This window comes from Dermacentor silvarum, chromosome 9 (genome assembly GCF_013339745.2).
Source record: "Dermacentor silvarum isolate Dsil-2018 chromosome 9, BIME_Dsil_1.4, whole genome shotgun sequence".
NCBI lineage: Eukaryota > Metazoa > Arthropoda > Arachnida > Ixodida > Ixodidae > Dermacentor > Dermacentor silvarum.
Genome location: NC_051162.1, coordinates 95,138,699 through 95,157,707, shown reverse-complemented (window position 1 = coordinate 95,157,707; position 19,009 = coordinate 95,138,699). Strand labels below are relative to the sequence as shown.

At 46.2% G+C, this 19,009-nt stretch overlaps 1 protein-coding gene across 3 annotated transcripts in view; it reads right to left on the bottom strand.

The window, feature by feature from the left end:
* Positions 1-1,397: 1,397 nt before the first annotated feature.
* The window catches only part of LOC119463380 (fibroblast growth factor receptor substrate 2), a 34,181-nt gene continuing 16,569 nt past the window's right edge, over positions 1,398-19,009 (bottom strand). For 2 of the 3 annotated variants that reach the window (XM_049656079.1, XM_049656080.1), the window contains 3 exons: positions 14,069-14,235; positions 9,875-10,114; positions 1,398-9,060 (listed from right to left, as the gene is read on the bottom strand). In XM_049656079.1, the coding sequence (XP_049512036.1) occupies positions 8,125-9,060; positions 9,875-10,114; positions 14,069-14,137 (1,245 nt within the window). In that variant the 5' untranslated portion in view covers positions 14,138-14,235 and the 3' untranslated portion in view covers positions 1,398-8,124. The remainder of the gene's footprint in view (positions 9,061-9,874; positions 10,115-14,068; positions 14,236-19,009) is intronic. The other variant, XM_049656081.1, reaches the window with a different exon arrangement.

Sequence of the window (19,009 nt, the reverse complement as noted above, 5' to 3'; positions counted from 1 at the left end):
AAAAAAAGAAAAATAGACAAGTAAGCCATTATACTAAAATATGATGTATTTGACTCATGTTAACTTGGAAAATGATTAATTTCCATCAGCTATCTGTTCTCATCATCCTGTGCTTTTTTTATGCATAATCAAATGCTCATAGGCTCAGAGCCATTGGACCCTGCGCCAGCAGTCGCCCATTGCATTTGCTGTGAAGCAATAAGCTCAGGATTGGGGGTGGCACTGCATAAGTAACAAATGAGCAAGGCAAAACTTGCGCTGACACCCAACCAAAACGAAGTGGTGTTGTGCTGTTTGCTATGACTATTGCTTAGGAAAGAACTGCAAGAAGATTTCCATTTCTTTTTCCCGTGTTTTGTGCCCCATGCAAGCAGCACTTCTGCAGCACAGCTTGTGCGGCAAGCCGCTTCCGTTTTCCTTCGATGTGGGACGTCTGGCCGACTCGCTGCTGTAGAGGTACTGCATTTGCAAGAATATAGTGTAGCCACCAATAATGTAATGCGGGGCATACATTATACTACAGGAAGAAGGGAAAAAAATGCTTCGCTTATATAACTCCAGTAATCGTGCGTAATGCATCCCCACTCATTTAGAATAGCATGTCAAAACGTGCGCAGGCATTGTGATGATGCCCATCACGAACACCCTTGCCTGTGAGATCTGTACTACAAGTGCCCAGGTTTTGCTTGGGCGCGTACTGCGGTAGTGAATTGGCCATCGCTCTAGCCTGAAATGTTGCAACAGGCATGCGATATGCTGCATGCAGGTGTGACTTAGGCATGCTGTGGGGAGCTGGCATACTTGCATAGTGAGGTCACGTGGACGGGCAACGCTGCTAAGGATCAGCCTATTGAACCTATACTCCCGGAAAGAACGTCCTCATTGCAGTTCGATTTTTTTTTTTTTTTTTTTTGCACAGTCGCATTTATCTCCTTTCGTTGCGCTCTAAGTGCACCCTCGTATCCGAACTCCCATGCCCCTTGCTACTGAGAGGCTGCCTTTTCTGCAAAGCTTAGACGCACGCTTTACAGGAAAAATTTTGCCAGCAGCATGTAACTATTACAAAATTCAGCACAATATTACGCATATTCTTATATTAGATAGAAGCAAATGCTAAGAACCATGTTTGCTTCTGCACAGCCAGCAATATATTCAATTTGCTTCGCTTAATCGTATCCAACCGAATATTGAAAAATTTTCAAGTACCTAGTTTTAGAATTGAATACGAACATTTTAAAAATGTAATTTTTGATTCAACATTTTCGGATATTCGCACACCCCTATTGTGACGCGTTGAGCTTCCTGTGCAAGGATCAATACAGTTCGGCATGCAGAAAAAGCTGCTCGGCCGTTCAAGCCGTGCATAGTAGCACTGCAACCAAGCACAACGCAGTGGGTAGAACGATATGAAGCTTTTTTATTTCACCTTTTCTCCATAAATAGTAGTCGTCTTCTCAGGAATCAGCGGACATGTTAACAGGTACGTATTTACTCTATCTTTGGCATTTCCTTTTTTTTCTGCAGCGGACACTTGATACAATAATGATTGCGGCTCAAACAAAATGCCCAGTGTGTGCTGACCAACTGCCAAGTGCTAGGAGGCGCTGAAATGGAAATGTGCGGTCACTCGGCGCATGATTTAAATAGCTGCCTCCATTTTGAAACCTCTTAGGTTGCTAGCATTATTTGAACTAACAAGTTCAAATGCAAAGTTTAACAAGCACACTGTATGGAGATGTCTTAAACCGCAATTGTGAGAGATGTGGAGCAAATTTTTCGAAAATCGGCACAGGCAGCCAGATAGTACAAGAACCACAATGAACACGTTGCAATTAGAGCTTGTATAAATGTGAGAATGAATGCATTCCTTGCGAGACTTCTTGCTAGCCAAGAACACATCTCGCATACCTTAACTGATAAAAAAAAAATGGGTTAGCAGCATTGCTTCTATTATGTGCATGCCATATTGTGTGCACAGATGGCTATGTGTTCCGGCTAAAGGTAATGCCATATCTCTGCATTCTAAAATAAAGTATGTGACATTTGAATGCCTGTTAGGAGTTGCCAGAATGTTGCCGGTAGGAATGAAAAGAATTCTACAGTAAAATGCCGCTAACATGTATACAATTTTTTTTTTTTGTTTTGAGCAAACAACTTGGCAGAAGGTCACACTAGAGACTCGGGCAGTATTTGACACCAACTTCATGGGAAGTTACTTTTTTAGCAACTTGATTCCGTTTGTCCGCTTTCTTTCAGAGGCACAATGTTAAGGTACTCGTCAACATTTTTCCTGTCATACGGATACAGAAGAAATGCTTAGCTACAGCGAGAGCAACACCCATATATCATACAACAAACACGCACAATCACAGTTACATAAAAGCTCACACTCTGTACAGTTCTGTCCTTTTGCGAGTTTGCAACAGAGCCAGAAGTTTGTCGCCTACACACAGTAACACTACACGCTGTTGCAACCCGGCAAAGGCAGTTGGCGATCAACGGACACACGAAAAATTGCTGCCAGAGATATTTGAGATTTACACTTAATGCCCTGGTGCCTCTGTACAGTGTGCAGAAAACTTCAACAGGCCTCAAACACAACTTGCATTACCGACATTCGTGTATACGCAACACTTGAAGTAAACATGTACTTTGAATCAACCGTTGGTGGGTTTAACATCTGTACGACGTAGTTTAAACACATTCTCAAGATCTGCCATGTATTTTTTTTTTCTGGCAACTAGCACCACCAAAGGTACAGCTGAGAGCAAAAGCTTGGAGACTATGTCATCAGCAAAAAGTTTATTCTAGCACAGCCAAGCAATGTGGAATTACTGCAATGCATTACATTGGTTGAACAGGTGCACATTGGGCTACACTACTCGATTTGAGCCTTCATGCCTAGGCAGCGAACAGAATAGTAATTTTGTAGCACCTGTGGTCTCCAGACTTTTGCTCACGACTGTAAATGTACGTAAAGTAACAGGGAATGGATACACAAGAGCACCCGAAGTTAGCACCTGAACGACACACCATCTGAAAATGCCTCAAACACTCGCATTTGTGGTCTTTGGTATCTGGCACGAGCTAGGACTAGGCAGCCGATTACAGAACTTTAACCTTAACAAACCTTTTATAACTGCTTAACCAGAAAAGCCACAGTTGCTGAATAAGTCAAAAGTGCCCTCTTAAAATTTCTGCCTGATGGCAATACCAGAATAGATTGCCATGTTCCAATTTACTCGCTGACAATTGCAGCTGGAAATATTGAAAAAAAAAATTATTTTAAGTAACGACCTAGAACAAATTAGCTCCCAGTAATCTCTGTACTTCCCTTCTTTTTTTTTTTAATACAACATATTCAAATCATTTCAGTAGTACAAGAACATTTCTACCTTTCACATACATTTAAATGACACACTCTGAGTTGGCCCTGAACCAACGTTCTCTTCTGATTAGATGGACCGACTATTAATGTGTCATGTGAATTATTAATGTGTGACCGACTATTAATGTGAATCAAGCTTTCACGTCAGCTCGCATAGCACATTGTGAAGGAACTTTGAAGTTAATATAACAGTTAACAGTTTCTTACGTTTCTGCAAACCTCACTTGGCCGCTTGACATGCCGCAGCATACATTTACATGCACATTGTGCTTGGCATAATAAAGGCAACAGGACAAGCATAAAATATTGCTTACAGGAAGCATATGTGGACATTCTTTCGACTGAGGCATATCCGTTGTTTGCCCATTAAACGTAGCTCCAGATTTAACTATGCATTTTTAACAATGATACGTAGTAAACTTTGAAGCACAACGCAGGTTTAACTCGATTACTTTGGTGAATCCATGTGGCGTTAGATTAATAGCTTCAAAGCTTTAAAAATCTGCAACAGTGATAACATTGCATATAAAATTAGCTGAGAAGGTGGAACAGAAGCTGCAAAGCCATTGCTGTTTGTGAATAAGCATGTCGCAGTACTTTTAGTAGACAATAACAAAATTAGGCTTAGCCACAGGTTTTGGACAGACATGAGACTAACAACGTTGGGCAAATGGCAGCTGTGTGGCTGAGCCTTAATTTTGGTTGTCTGTACAGAAACCATACCTACCACATGCTCACTACTGGCAATAGCAACTGTTTTGATGGGGTGGTAGTACGACTTCTGTACAAAGAAAATTAGGCTTAGATGCAGTGTCTGTAGAGGCTAAAAATTAGCACAACACACTGCTGTGAAGAGCAATTGTGGCGAAGACCAACTTTGTAGCATACTTCCACATGCTTATTACTGACAACAAAAGGCAATTGCATTGCAAGTGTGGTGTGGTAGTATACGGTTTCAGTAGAAACAAAATTAGGTTTAACACTGCAATGGACAGCCGGCATGGCTGAGCATAGTTTAAAAAGTTACACCTGTCAAAGAGAGAAAAGGACGTTTTTAACAGAAGCTGCCTGTAAAAAATGCTCATAGCTTCATGTTTCCTTGAACGGTTCATTATACAAGAAATGCAAAATACACAGCTGTGTGTTTACATCAATAGGAAATGTAAATACTGCGATTTATTTTGAAAGCATCTGTTTGTAATGCTTAGTTTTGAAATGTGTGTCACATTCGTTTTCGTGGATGAACACTGGACGGTACATGTGCCTGAATTTAAGTGAAAATTAAAAAAAAATGTTATTTTGTGTCAATAAAGCAGCCTTTCAGGGCTTACAAGTTTACCTAGTTGAGACCTCAATCAGGACCAGTGACTCAACCACCTTGTAAATACCAGCAAGTACAAGCATGATTAACCTTGAAGAAACTCCTTCCACGTAAACATGTATTGGAAAAAGTAAAAATGGCTGCAGATAGAGCCACGTATCAAATGACCACAGGTCACTGGAGCCCACTGCATACAAGCTGATAAATTATATAATGCTCCATCATTCAAAGTCGCATACTTGTTGCTACACACATTAACATGCATATTAAAAGAAGAAAAAAAAAAACATGCAAAAAATGAGGAACACTTCATGAGATCTTTGCAAAATATATGCTTAAATTGACAAACAAATGAAACATAAACAAGCTTTGGCTAAAACAAGTGCTAACACGTCAATAACACACGGTGCCTTTTCTTTGGTGGTGATGTGAGAGAAATGCCCGTGAAATGCAACTGGCTCAGGTTCCAACATTAGCACCTCGTCATCTTTGGTCAGTAGCTGGAATACTTAAATACTTAAAACGTGACTCCAGCTGGCATACGGCCAAGTTTGGCAGTTGGGCCTGGTCATTGTATGACGCAACATTACCCTGCAAGAATACCCTGCTACATGTGCAGTCACGAAGCCAACAAAAAGAAAATGGCAGGTATTGGATGCAGGCTCATTTGTGAGTGAAGATAACATTTGAGCTAGCACTTGGGTTTTGCACTGCCGTTGAAGCATGTTTCTGAAGAAGTGCAGGAAGCATCGATTTTCTGCAAGTGAAACTGCTCAGTTAGACCGTTTCGATTACTGCTAATGACGATTCCTTCCACAAACACTTCTGATGTGCAAAAAAAAAAAAAAGATTTACGGTCAAGGATAATAATGCGTTGGCTTATGTCAGCACACTGATGAAACGGTTCTCTGTCCAGGCATGTAAAAATGTGTAAAACATGCGTAGAATAAAAATGCCCAAGTGAAACAAACTCGAGGTTAGCTGCTGTAAATGTTTCTATGTCAATAAATAAAAGTGACCTCATTCAGAGCCCTAACTACTTCGCAAAACAGACTTGTAGAACAGCCAGAAGCAGTGACAGTTACTGCCTAGCATGAGATCATACAGCAATACAACCGCAAGCCATGCAAGCCCAACTCAGTCATGCTCTTCAGGTCTAACTTAAGGTTAGCGTCAACATCAATGAGAACTTTGCATCAACCTGCCAAGAAAAGTTGATGAGAAAGGATTCTTGCAGCTATGTTAATCTGCAAAGACTGCAAAACATTCTATCAAACTCGGAAAGCTCATAAGTCCTCCTCTGTATTTTACCTCTAGGCTTATATGGTACTTACATACATAGTCTTGCACAAAGCATGCCTCATATACACAGGACGTCATCTCTCTTAAGAGAAACAGTAGTGTAGCGCGAGACAAGCGCGAGAAAAGCCATATATGGTTAATACACCATGCCAATGTGGAAGTTTCTGCCTTTTCAGTTATTCTAACCACCACTGGCTGCAGAAAGCCAATGCCATGTTTGCAGCCAATATAGATGCTCTGACATGACTATTTGCTGTATGGAACAGCATTATGAGGACACATGCATGGCATATGGCTAACTTCGCATTTACAGGTCGCAAAGCAGGCAACCAATATTTTTTCTGCTACCAGTTAAATGCACTGGCCTCTGTACTACACCAATCGTGACAGACCAGAGGAAAGTTGCCATCCATTGCTACAATCTGGCACAAAAAAATGCGTGTCTGCTGGTAAAACGCAATCTGTATTCCCTAATGAATTAAACCCGGCAACTAAGAATCTGAAGTTTCGTGTTTTGGCTGTAGATAAGATGTGATGCCTTCAGAGCTGGTAGCTCTCGTGACAAAGGTGTACCATCTGCGATAAAAAGTCTACAGACCTCTGCAAACCGTGACCACAAACAAGAACTCTTTTCTGCCCATGCCACATGGGCAGAAAAATCATGCTTGGCAACTCTTCTGGTGATAGGCACCTGAAAACTTCCTTAACTCTGACAGAGACAGTACATTAGAGCGTGTCACTTAGTTTACCATTCTTGTACTCTTGTTTTCAGTCGTTGTGTGCGCTTTAATTATTGTACTAAGTTATTATGGTAGCTAAGGTATTAAGTGACTAGAACAAATAAAACTTACCTAAAAAGATAGAGAAACAAGAAAAGGTTGTTTGTATGCATTGCAAGTTTTTTTTCAGATGTCACTAGCATCTTAATGCATGGCTTTGCACACAGCAATTGTACACGAAACCAAGTGTACTGTATTCACCCAATTATTCAAAGGCGCACTTTCTTTCCCAGAAAATGTGTTGACGAATTGCCTGCACGTTACAATCGGACCTATATAACTACGCTGCGTTTGCGGCATTGGTCACAGCTCACTGTCAGAGCCAACACGATTGCAATCACAAGATGGCGATGGAACAAGTTCCCGTGTAGGTTACTATGCTTGAATCTTCGTGCTTTGTTTTCCTGGCTGGCAATGCTCAAAGGATCACCAGCGATTTCTCACTTTCATTATGAAGGCTCGTTCAAAAGAAGACTTAATTTACATGCTGATCATAGTGGCTAAATTTTGATCCTGTGATGTTAAATTTCGCATGTTTCCTTTCTTTTCTGACTCCAAAAATAGGAAGCTTGCTGCACTTGTTCTTGCTATAAAAATCAGGAGCTTGTTAGAATTTTGCAGATATGGTAGGTGGTTGAAAACGTGTTTCAATACCTATTACTCTTTGAACAAAGCAGAAACTGAGCAGAGCATATAACCTGGCAAGTATCGTTTCCACGACCAGCTAGTCAATAATTTGAATGCCAGCACTGAGGCAGCTTTTCTCGGCCATCACCAGAGCATGCACAAATAGCCCATGAACACCATTCACACAGAGCATGCACATGCACCAAACACTCAAGTGGTGTCACCCAGACACCATTTGTGCCTCCTTTAAAGCAAGAGCTCAGTGCTATGTCTTGGGAGCACTGCATAGCTCACAGCACAAATCTGGCAGGCCAGTTGTGATCAGTTGCCAGGAGGCCTGGACAGCAGTAGGCATTCCAGGAGGAGAGCGCATAAGTGCACTCGTTGCCTCAAACTTCCAGAACTCCACACTGAGGCCAAACTTGACATCCGCTGTGGCCTCGTCACTTGCAGAGCAGCAACTTGGGGTGTTCTCTCATCACATTATCATCAGGGAAGGTTATTGTCACACCCACACAGATGCACCCATACCCTAAAAGATCCCTTGTCGCTTGGCAGACCACTGACGAACATCGCTGTAGTAGCTCGTCTTGCACGAGCTGTCGTTGTGGTAGTCAGCTTCTGGTTAGCAGGGTTGGAGAATGCATGTATCAGCTGGGCCACAGTGCTCACCTATACGCGCGCTTACCTCGAGACATCCCCAACGTTCAGCACAGCACGGGCACTGCGTTGCTGTTGTGGCGAGTCTTGCGCACGCTGTCGTCGTGGTGGTGTGCGCTTGGGTTGGCCGAGTTGGATAGTGCGGCCGTCCGGTCAAAGTCTATAGTTGCGTAGCCCTCGGGCGCGCGTATGGGTGACGTTGGCTGCGAGCCCGGCGTAGTGGTCGCGGCCCCTGCTGCAATGGCGCCAACTGGCGCCACCGCCGTTGTGCCCACTGCAGGCGCTGCTGTCACCATGGGTGACACAGCACTCGTGCTCGAGTCGCTCTGGTGGTCCAGGTCAAGCACCACGTAGTTAACTTCGTCTGCCGACCCGCCGTTATTGACGAGGCCAGCTGCTGCTGCTGTTGATGATGACGCTGCTGATGATGACGGCACAGCGCGCTCGGGAGACGCCGGACAGCTTAGGTTCGCATACGAGTGTGTCTGCGACGGTGGCGGCTGTTGGTGCTGCTGCTGCTGACCCAAGGGCATGGGGTTCACGTTGACATAAAAGTGGTTGCTGTCTCTCTGCTTGACGACTGCCTCCTGTCTGAGTAGGTCATCCAACTTGGCGTAATTAGTGTTGATGTCAACGCAGGGCGGCGGGTGTGGCTGCCCACACTGGGCGCACGAGTTGACGTAGGAATGCTGAACGTGTTGAGGCAGGTTCTGCGCCATCGCGGCGGGCATCGTAATGGCGACTGCGTTTGACTGCGTCGTCGTGGGAGGACGTAGCGGACCCAGAGAGATGGGTTCGAGGTAGCCCGACGAGTCGACAGTGGGGCCATTGCTGACTGGTGGCGGAAAGATGATGTCGTTCCTCTGGCTTGTCAGCGGGACCACGCTGGAAGGTGGCACCGGCTGCTGCTGGTCGGGGGCCGACGCCGAACTGCTGATGGTCGTTGTCATGGCGGATGCGGCGCCCGAGTTCTGTATGCACTCCTGCGAGAAAATGTACCAAAAAGACTGAAGCTTACTGGCCCCCCCCATAGAACCGAAGCCTGGAACATAGCAAAAAATAACGGGATACCGAGGGCGGTGATGGAAAGGAAAACGAGAGAGAAAAAGTCTCTGCGGGCGCGACCGCTGATACCTCCCACAAAGCTGATGTCCCCTGTCCTGTGAATGCTCATGCTTTCCCTCTACGTGCCACAACTTTGTGGAAGGTACCCATTACGTCTACTCAATGAGACAGCGAAGCCACACCCGGAGGATGAAACAAAGAGGCTAGGACCACATGCTACACCTGGGCGACGCTGATGCGATAGCATTATCAGGATTGAACTGCCTGCAGGATTACCTCGCATTACAAACTGCATTAAAACAGGACACATACGTCATGCACTCGTGTAAGAATCGGCCTACCTGGCCAACTACTTTTGATTACACAAGTCTTAGGGATCGGCCCAATTTGAGTTACAGCCGAATCACGATATAACATACCCGGATATAATGAAGTAAATCTAGAATGTTTCTCGTCAATGTCAGCGTATAACGAATACCTACTCATAACAAATATTAAACACACAAAGGCATTTTCGTGTCGTATGCGGCTTCGTTATAGTGAGGGCTGACTGCATGCCGTTTCCGGGATAAGTTTCCGGGATACTCAGTCTCCATGATCGTCCTTACTTTGCTAGGCACGAAACTGACAGACAGGAAGCCAGGGCTGAGGGCCATTGGGGTGGAGGGTGTGCAAATAAAGGTTCGCTTTACAAGCATTATTACTGGCTATAAAGAAGGAGTGATGTTATACCTGCAGGGCGTTGAAGAGCGCCTCCGCGCGATGGCACTTGAAGGCGTAGATGCCCGATCCCGTGGGACATCGGCGGCCACTCTCGAAGGAGAAGAGGTGCGCATCGAAGCCGTAGCGGCGCAGACCGCGCAGGGGCCACCGCACAGGTGGTCGGCCGCGTTGGTACAGCACCAGGTCATTCGCATTCACCTCGATCTTGCCCGGGCTCACCTCGGCGCCCTGCTCGTCCAGGTTCCACACCTGCATCGTCCTCACACAGATCAGAATCGGCTTTACTAGAACACACGCATATGATACGCGGAAACGCCCTCATAACCTCGCAAAACCCCATTATTCTCGTGAACGGAGGTAGACGTAGATATAGGTCCTTGTGGAACGAAGGTCAAGTGGTCATGAACAGCAGAAGAAGCAGCGCTGGTATCAACATCTTGTGGCGGCTTGTTCAACCACAAAACACCAGTAAAAAGAAATCGCGCATAGATGTTGCTTTTTATTTCATTGAGACATATGCAAGGTAACTTTTATTTTATAATCATTAATCGACTTGATTAATTTTACAATCACCGAGTCCGAATTGACCGTCGCCGACCACGTCACCATCTTGGTGTCATGATCTCGCACAACCTTGACTTCGTACGCGTTACTGATGTCGTCGAGGCTCGGTGAACATTGGCTTCATATCTTTAGCCACAAAGCACTGTGAGCCTGCGGTGCTATGAGTAGTTCACACCGCATTGGTGTAGACAGAGTACCCTTACTCTACCATTGGTGTAGACTAGCCATCCCATCATTACTCAAATACTGCTGAGCAGTCTGGTCTCCTCATCAATGTCATATAATCGATTGTTTCGAGGGCCGTACAGCGTTAGGCTTCGTGCATTATGTACGACATACTTTGTGTTGCATTTACAACTGCAGGCCAACCTTCACCATTGCATGAAAAATAATCTCTGACTTAAGGTCTACTACTGCAGCGCAAACTCAGGCGCATCGTACCATGGCTGTACTTAAGGCTTCCTTCATAACACAAATGGAAGGGGTTGTATGTTTCGAGGCAGTAAATTGTAGCCAAATATCTAGTTATCGTTGAGGATTGTCATTGGTGTCAAACTTCTGTGTGTGTGCCTTAGCATAGGTTACCTGAAAAAGCTACTGTCCTTAATCTGGTTATGCTGCATTGAATCAATGACATGCACACCTAATTAACATTACGGGCAACTCTATAGATTTAATTATAAAACTCTTTATGCCTATTCTATGTGCTTTGTTTAACATCCTGAAACTATGGTGTAAATATTCCGGTAGAAACCATCTCACGACTGTCAAGCAATGTAGCGACAAACCGTACTGCTAAAGATATTATTTAGAATCTGTAGCGGTCATCCTGAAATTTACGTTGCTTCAGCTGAATTTGACATACACTGTCTCCGGGATTGGCCCACGTTGCTATGACTCACTCACCAGTCAACCATGCCGGCATGACGACTGTATGCAGACGGAATGACAGAGGTATGAGGACAGTGGCATGATATGCCGACGACAGAATGACAAAGGAGGTATGAGGACAGTGGCACGACGATGGAATGACGGAGGTATGAGCAAAGTGGCACGACGGCTGTATGGTGACGATGGAATGACAGGAATGGGCACAGTGGCACGACGACGACGGAATGACGAAGGAGGTATGAGGACAGAGGCACTATATGGTGACGGTGGAATGACAGGAATGAGGACAGTGGCACGACAATTGTATGCCGATGACGGAATGACGAAGGTATGAGGACAGTGGCACGACGATTGTATGTCGACAACGGAATGACGAAGGAGGTACGAGGACAGTGGCAGGACTATATGGTGACGATGAAATGACAGGAATGATGACAGTGGCACGACAATTGCATGCCGACGACGGAATGACGAAGGAGGTATGAGGACAGTGGCACGGCGATGGAATGACAAGGTGTGGGGAAAGTGGCACGACGACTGTATAATGACGGATTGACAGGCATGAGGGCAGTGGCACGACGACGACTGTATTCCGATGATGGAACGACAGGAATGAGGACAGTGGCATGAGACTGTATGTCGACGATGGAATTACAGGAATGGGCATAGTGGCACGATTGTATGCCGACAACGGAATGACGAAGGGGGTATGAGGACAGTGGGAAGATGACTATATGATGACGATGGAATGATAGGTATGAGGATAGTGGAACAACATTGTGTGCCGATGACGGAATGACGAAGGTGGTATGATAGTGGCACGACTGGCGACGATGGAATGAGAAAGGCATGAGGAGAGTGGCACGACTACGACTGCCGACGACGGTATGACGAAGGGGGTATGAGGGCAGTGGCACGACGACCATATGGTGACGATGGAACGACAGGTATGAGGGCAGTGGCACGACGACGATTGTATGTCGACGACGGAATGACGAAGGAGGTATGACAGTGGCACGACTATAAGGCAACGACAGAATGACAAAGGATGTATGAGGGCATTGGCACGATGACTGTACGACGTCGATGGAATGAAGGATGAATGAGGCTAGTGGCACGATGACTACGTCGTAGATGGAATGAAGGAGAAAAGAGGAAAGTTGCACGACGACGATTGTATGCCGACCATGGAATAACGAAGGAGGTATGAGGACAGTGGCACGACGACTATATGGTGATGATGGAGGCATGAGGACAGTGCCAGGATGACTATGGTGACGATGGAATGACAGGTATGAGGACAGTGGCACGATGACTGTATGGCGACAATGGAATGACAAAGGAGGTATGGGGAGTCGGGGACAGTGGCACGACGACTATATGGTGACGATGGAATGACAGGTATGAGGGCAGTGGCACGACGACGACTGTATGCCAACGATCGAATGATGGAGGTATGACAGTGGCACGACGACGGAATGACAGAGGTATGATGACATTGGCACGATGACTGTATGACGTCGATGGAATGAAGGAGAAATGAGGAAAGTGGCACGACGACGACTGTATGCCGACGATGGAATGACAAGTCCATGACGGCACCACGACGATGGTATGACAAAGAATGCACGAAGACTATATGACGACGATGGCATGGCAACGGCGGCGTTAATCACGATTGAATGACAACGGCATAATTTCGATGGAATGACGAGGATGGGACGACCACGACAGCTTAGGCCACTTGGTAGTTGTCTATTAAGGTAGTTTGTTTCGCTCCCTACCTACGATCAACACATGCGAGGAGTTACGGTTGCAGCTAGCACATGCTGTGGCAGATTTCATCCTGTACCCGCGGGAAACAGGCTAGAAATGGAGCTATGCGAAGCTTTTCATATAAGAAAATTGGACTGCATAAGTGAGCCTTAAGTGCAGCTCACTGATAAAGAGCTTCAAGTGTTCATTTGCCGTTTAACATTTCTTTTGCTTGATTTTACAGCCTAAGCTGTTATGGGCTCATTCCAATAGCCGTTTCGGTTCGCGTCGTTTTCCGCCGTGGCCGCCGCCGCCGCGTAACCGCTATCGCCCGAAATGCGAAAGAAGTACCCGCTCTCCGCCGGGATCAAACTCAGGCCCGCTGCGTGGGAGGCGGATACTCTACCACTGAGCCATGCAAGCGCTTCCTATCGGGTAGCGAAAAGATGCCCTAAAACGCTCCCAAGCGCGCAGGGGCAGACGACCCGCGAGCCTCCGCCACTATGGTGGCGCCATCTAGTTAGCAAACGCCGCACACCCGACATGTAAGTTGCAGTTGTAAGACTTGATCGGGCTCAGCACATTGCTGTGCAGAGAGCATTACAAGCCGCAGCTCGCCGTCGACGCCGGGCGGGCAGTTCAGATCGTTCTCGTCAAAACGAGGCGAACATACTGCCGCGAGACCCTGTTGTGCGTGGTGCCCAAATTGCAGCTACTCTTGAGCCGCTCCACCCAGCTTACGCTGTGACTGTGCTGCGTGTGCCGCGCAGGCCTGTCACTTTTTTGTTTTATTTTTCCGCATTCGTGGTTGCGATCGGTGGGATTATCTCTCGAATTAAAACTTAGTTGCAAGTCCAGCGTTCTTCCTGTTGGGTTTTGGAGACAACCTATACCCTCAATCAGCTACGCGGCAATTAAGTCCTTGAATCAGGGAAGCCGGAGTTAGGGCCCCCGGCTTGCGCTATACTACCGGACTAAATTAAAGCTCCTCACCTGAAACGTCCGCTCTCGACGACTCCGGTCTCCGCCGACACTTGACAAGGCCGAAACGCAGCTCCCCATGTCTGTAGATGCTGTCGCGCAGTTTTTTTCCCTCTCCAAATCGCTTCAAATGGTCCGGGCCCCAGCTAACGATGCTACTGTTTCAAGAACCGGATTACCTGCAAGAAGCAAACGAAACAAAGAAAAATCATTCACACTTTGCGCCACGTATACTAGGCAATAGTAAGCTGTAGAATCACATGGGCGATGACTAAATGACTGGGTGGGTAGGTGATTGAGTTTATTTAAATATAATAATATAATAATAACACATCCCCTCCCCAGGAAGACGTCCGTCAAAGTGGGGGGAAGGAAAAAGGAAGACGCCGGTTCAAAAAAAAAATTGTCAACCATTTTTGCATCGCGTAGAAAATCAGTAACGACTGCAATGTGAGGCACCCCCCAGTGGGAAGGCGCCAGGCGTCCAAATCATGAGGCCTCGGTGCAGGGTCGCTATCGCCCTTCTCCCGTGCTCAGCGTGCTGCTCATCCAACAGCTGGTTCACGGGACTACAGGAGCGGCAAGTGGCTGATTGTCCGGTCTGAAGGCGCATCCTGGTGCCGTGTTCGTGACCATTTTGAAGGAAACTCTAGCGTCGCAGGCGCATTGGTGCGGATTCAACACGGGCAAAACATGGGGGACGAGGACATCGCATGTCCTGTCTGTTCCCTTTTCTCTTCTTTTGATGTTGTTACGTCACGCTGCCCAGGCACAGCTGTGAGTGTTTTCATTGGCTCCTGAAGTCCTTTCGCGTGTCATATGTGCCTCCGAGATGCCTAGTGAGCAGGAGTGGACAAACAATTAGGGAATCCTCAACCTGAAGCTAAAGCTTCCACAAGCAATGCTGAGAACTGTTTTCTTAAGCGCCCCCTCCCCCTCCCCGGGGAACTGTTTACGGAGAGGCTGAACGACACACTGTACCGTCTGCGCAAGTTCACCGCTCCACTGATTAATCAATATGCCGTGATGAGCATAGTCAAAGTGGTTCAAAAATTCCGATGCATTTATATTCATATTTACAATTTCTTCTGTTCGAAGAGGTTTATATGCAAACTGTTCCGCGCACATGTATGCCATGATGACCATCTCTTTAGCCAAATGTCTTTCAAAAGTGTAGTTAATGCAGGCACAGCCGGGACAATGGGCTTCTAGAGATGTCATGTGCATGCGCAATGAAATGCATTTTTAATTTTCAATCTGATTTTTTTTACTGCGTAGATAAAAAGTACATTCACAGCGCGCGCGTCTTTTGTACGTGTGACATGTCAAGAACTTCGGTAAAATACGTGCCTTTCATTGCGCATGCGCATGACATCTCTCGAAGCCCATTGTCCTGGATGTGCCTGCATTAACTACAGCGAATGAGTGAAAAATAAAGGAAGCATAAAAAATAAACTTTCAGGGGAAAGAACATATAGGCACAGTTAGTAAAAGAGACTCGTAGCACGCTACGAGTCTGTGGCAGCGCAAGATGCATAGAGGAAGAGGTCATGAAAGTTGGCAACCAAGTACAAGGTAATTGGAAGTGTAAACAGTGATATAAACAGAGACGGTAAATTGGTTGCAAAGGATGCAAACAAATAAAGACTTACGAAAATAAAGATAAAGATTAAACAAATAAAGATTTACGAAAATGGAAGGAAAGATATCTGGAGGGATAATGCATATGATAATTAACACTGAGGATAAAAACACACCAGAGTAACAATGAGGATAAAAACACACCAGAGTAAATACAGTGGAACGCGGATATATCTAACCCACATATAACGAATTATTGTGTATAACGAAAATCACTAAAATTCCCCTGAAATCTTTAACAGCGAAGCTGTACAAGCTATCCGTAAAACCGTGCTCGTTGACCGAAAAAACATCCCTGAGCGATGAGTCACCTGGGTTGCCTAGCAACTACCTCGCGAAGCGGCGGGTGCTTCACCTCCTCTCCGTGCCGTGCACATGTTCGGGAGAGAGAAAGAGAAAATGAGAGCGAGCGAGCGAGACAAATTGTAGCAGCACCAACGTGGCAACGCGCAGAGCTGCTGCCGACGCCTTCCGCGTTGCCCCGTTTCTCCGCGTTCGCGCCGAACGCGCGCGGTGTCCGTGACTGCAGCAGACACCTCTCGGTGGCAGGCTCGGCAGGTTTCGACCAGCCACGCCCCGGCAAGTGTGGAGGCGCAGCTTGGCCGTGGCGTCACCGGGGAGCTAAAGCTCGGAGCCGCCGGGGCCGGCGGCAGAACTCTCGTTGACTGTGGCGAGTACATTACTCTTGACATATGACGACCAAAGCAGATCCGGACACCTGAAGAAGAAGCCGCTCATCTTGAAGCGCGTCACGTGGCCAAGCGAAATCTGCGCGTCGGCGACGAGCCGATTCGGAATACCGTGCCTAGCAGCACTAATTAGCATTTCCTAGAAAACATTAGCCAAGCCTATAGTAAAACCTGGAAGAAGCTAGGTCGATAACCAGCTCCGATGTTTACTCTAGCCTTCCACCACTAGTGCAAGCTGGCCACGTTTTCTGGTATTTTTTTATTTTATATATCGAATTACCTATATATCGAACTTTTTGTGAGCCCCTTCAGATTCGATATATCCGGGTTGGACTGTATCTGCAACAGGATCAGTCGTGCATGCGTGTTCTGGAAAGAAAGTCCGGAAACGCCTCGCCGCATGTTAATGCAATGCCAAAATATTCACCCAGCAAGACCCGTAGGAGTGTCCACCTTCCAGAAGCGTTGGGGTTTAAAGGAGATGGAAGGATTAACTGATCAGCAGTCGAGATAAGTAAGAGACGATTAGAACATTGGCTGAAGGAAAGGAGGGAATATATTAATAGAACCGGAGTCAATGCAAGTGTAGTTAATGGTACAATATAATGGTAGAGGTTTTAAATAGGCCACAAGCTAGACGGCGATAAATGTAGTAAAACCTGACCAGATCAAGCAGGCTATGTGACTATTAGTCTCCACCCCGTTACAAATGGGATCTAATTAAACATCATCATCATCGACGAAGCGCCGTTGGCCAGAGAAAATAGCATATAAAGAAGCGACCTGTGCCAACGCCTCCTAGATGGCAGGCCTATACACTCTGCTTTATGACGTCATGCTAACTTCGACCGAAATTTCCTCTGTCAAGCCCGGTGCGACGAAAGCGGTGACGTCAAAATCACCGCGGCTTAGTCGGGAGCATCCCCAGTAGATTCTATGCCAGTCGGGCAAGGTGGCATGACGTCACGGATCAAAGCGCACAGGCCTTGTGCTATCTAGGAGGCGTTGCCTGTGCTCAAATACACATAGCGATGGAGTGACGTCACGCATGCCTTCCGACACGCAGGAAACACAGCAGGGCGTGACCCCCCTCTATACACACTCACAACTTTTTCGGTTCAGATCCCATATGGTGTGCAAACAAAAGAATCGCGATCACTGCGTCGAGTTTCTTGTTTTTTTCAACGCCGGAAATAGAAGATAAGGGTCAGCGGCGGGAGAGTGGCTTTGCACGGTCGTCCGGCGGCTCGTTTGAAAAGGCACGGAAGAGGGCGTGCTCGATCACTCACGGACACGCGCCTCCTCCCCGGATCTCTCTAAGAATAACAACCACTTTAAGCGCTCTGCAGGGTGTGCGCGGCTGTCCAGTAATGACGCCCACATGCGCGAGGTCAAGCGACGACAGAAACCACGCAAGCTGGGTCAAAGCAGCAGCAGCGCGCCGATGCCGTTTCCACTCGGTGGTGTGTATATATATAGGTCAGTGCCTGTTAACCCCACGTGTAGACCAACGTATCGTTTTAATGCGACAGCAGTGCAGGCGGACGGCTATAGCTCCCACTTTGGAGGAATCCGTCTGAGAAAAAAAAAATATGGGCCGAACCCGAAGGTGGCCATATACCCCCTCTCGCCCCCCCCCCCCCCCAAAAAAAAAAAAAAAAAAAAGAAAGGAAAAAAATCTGCTTTCAGAGTCACTAAATTTAGACTTTTCCTTTTCAATGCAACAAACCTGACAAACATTGGTGCCGTTGTTGCCGATAAAAACGATTTCTCCGTTCCTATGTTCCCACACTTGCAAGCAGTGCGGGGCACAAACTTGCATGTATTACCGCACTTGCAAACAGTGCGGGGCCTATCCATCACATAAACACACCTTGTGGAAGTTCCCAGCCAAATCCATCGTCAGAAAGGCAATACTTTCCAAGCTATCAGGCAACCAACGCCACGGCGGACAAATATGATACATCAATTTACATCTTACGTGAATTTGTTGGATTGTTTACAAGGGCCTTGCAAAAGTCCTACTCACACATAAGCGGTATATATTGAAATCCACGTATAATACATCAATCGTGTGCGCTTTAGATGTACTATTAGATCCAATTTGCAGAATTGTGATATCATCTTTCATTGCCGAGTGGCAGAATTTTATACTCGATAGTTTCGTGTTCTGAAAACTTGCGATTTTCAACAATATTTGTTAAAAAATTTACGACCTAAATCTGAAATTCGCTACCAACAGTCACTAGAAGTCAACTTTTTCTTTTAAATGCAGCAAACCTCATCAAAGTTGGTGGACTGGTTGCCGAGAAAAACGGTTTCTCCTTTCCCATTTATTTAGATAGGAGTCCCCTATACCAACGTTGCTCTAGTAACGTTGACATGCACTATCTACATATGTTCAGGTCAACGGCTCTTCTCTACGTAATAACACAGTAAAACAACGATCGCTACCAAAATATCGCTACCTCACCACAACAAATGCACGCCATCATAGGCATCATTCCTTTTAAAAAAAACGAATAGCTTTTTTCGAAGGGTTGGGCTTACAGTGACAATCATCGTCGATGATTTTCAGGGCAATTATTTTAACACGAAAGTGTTTTATGCCGGGGTCCACCAA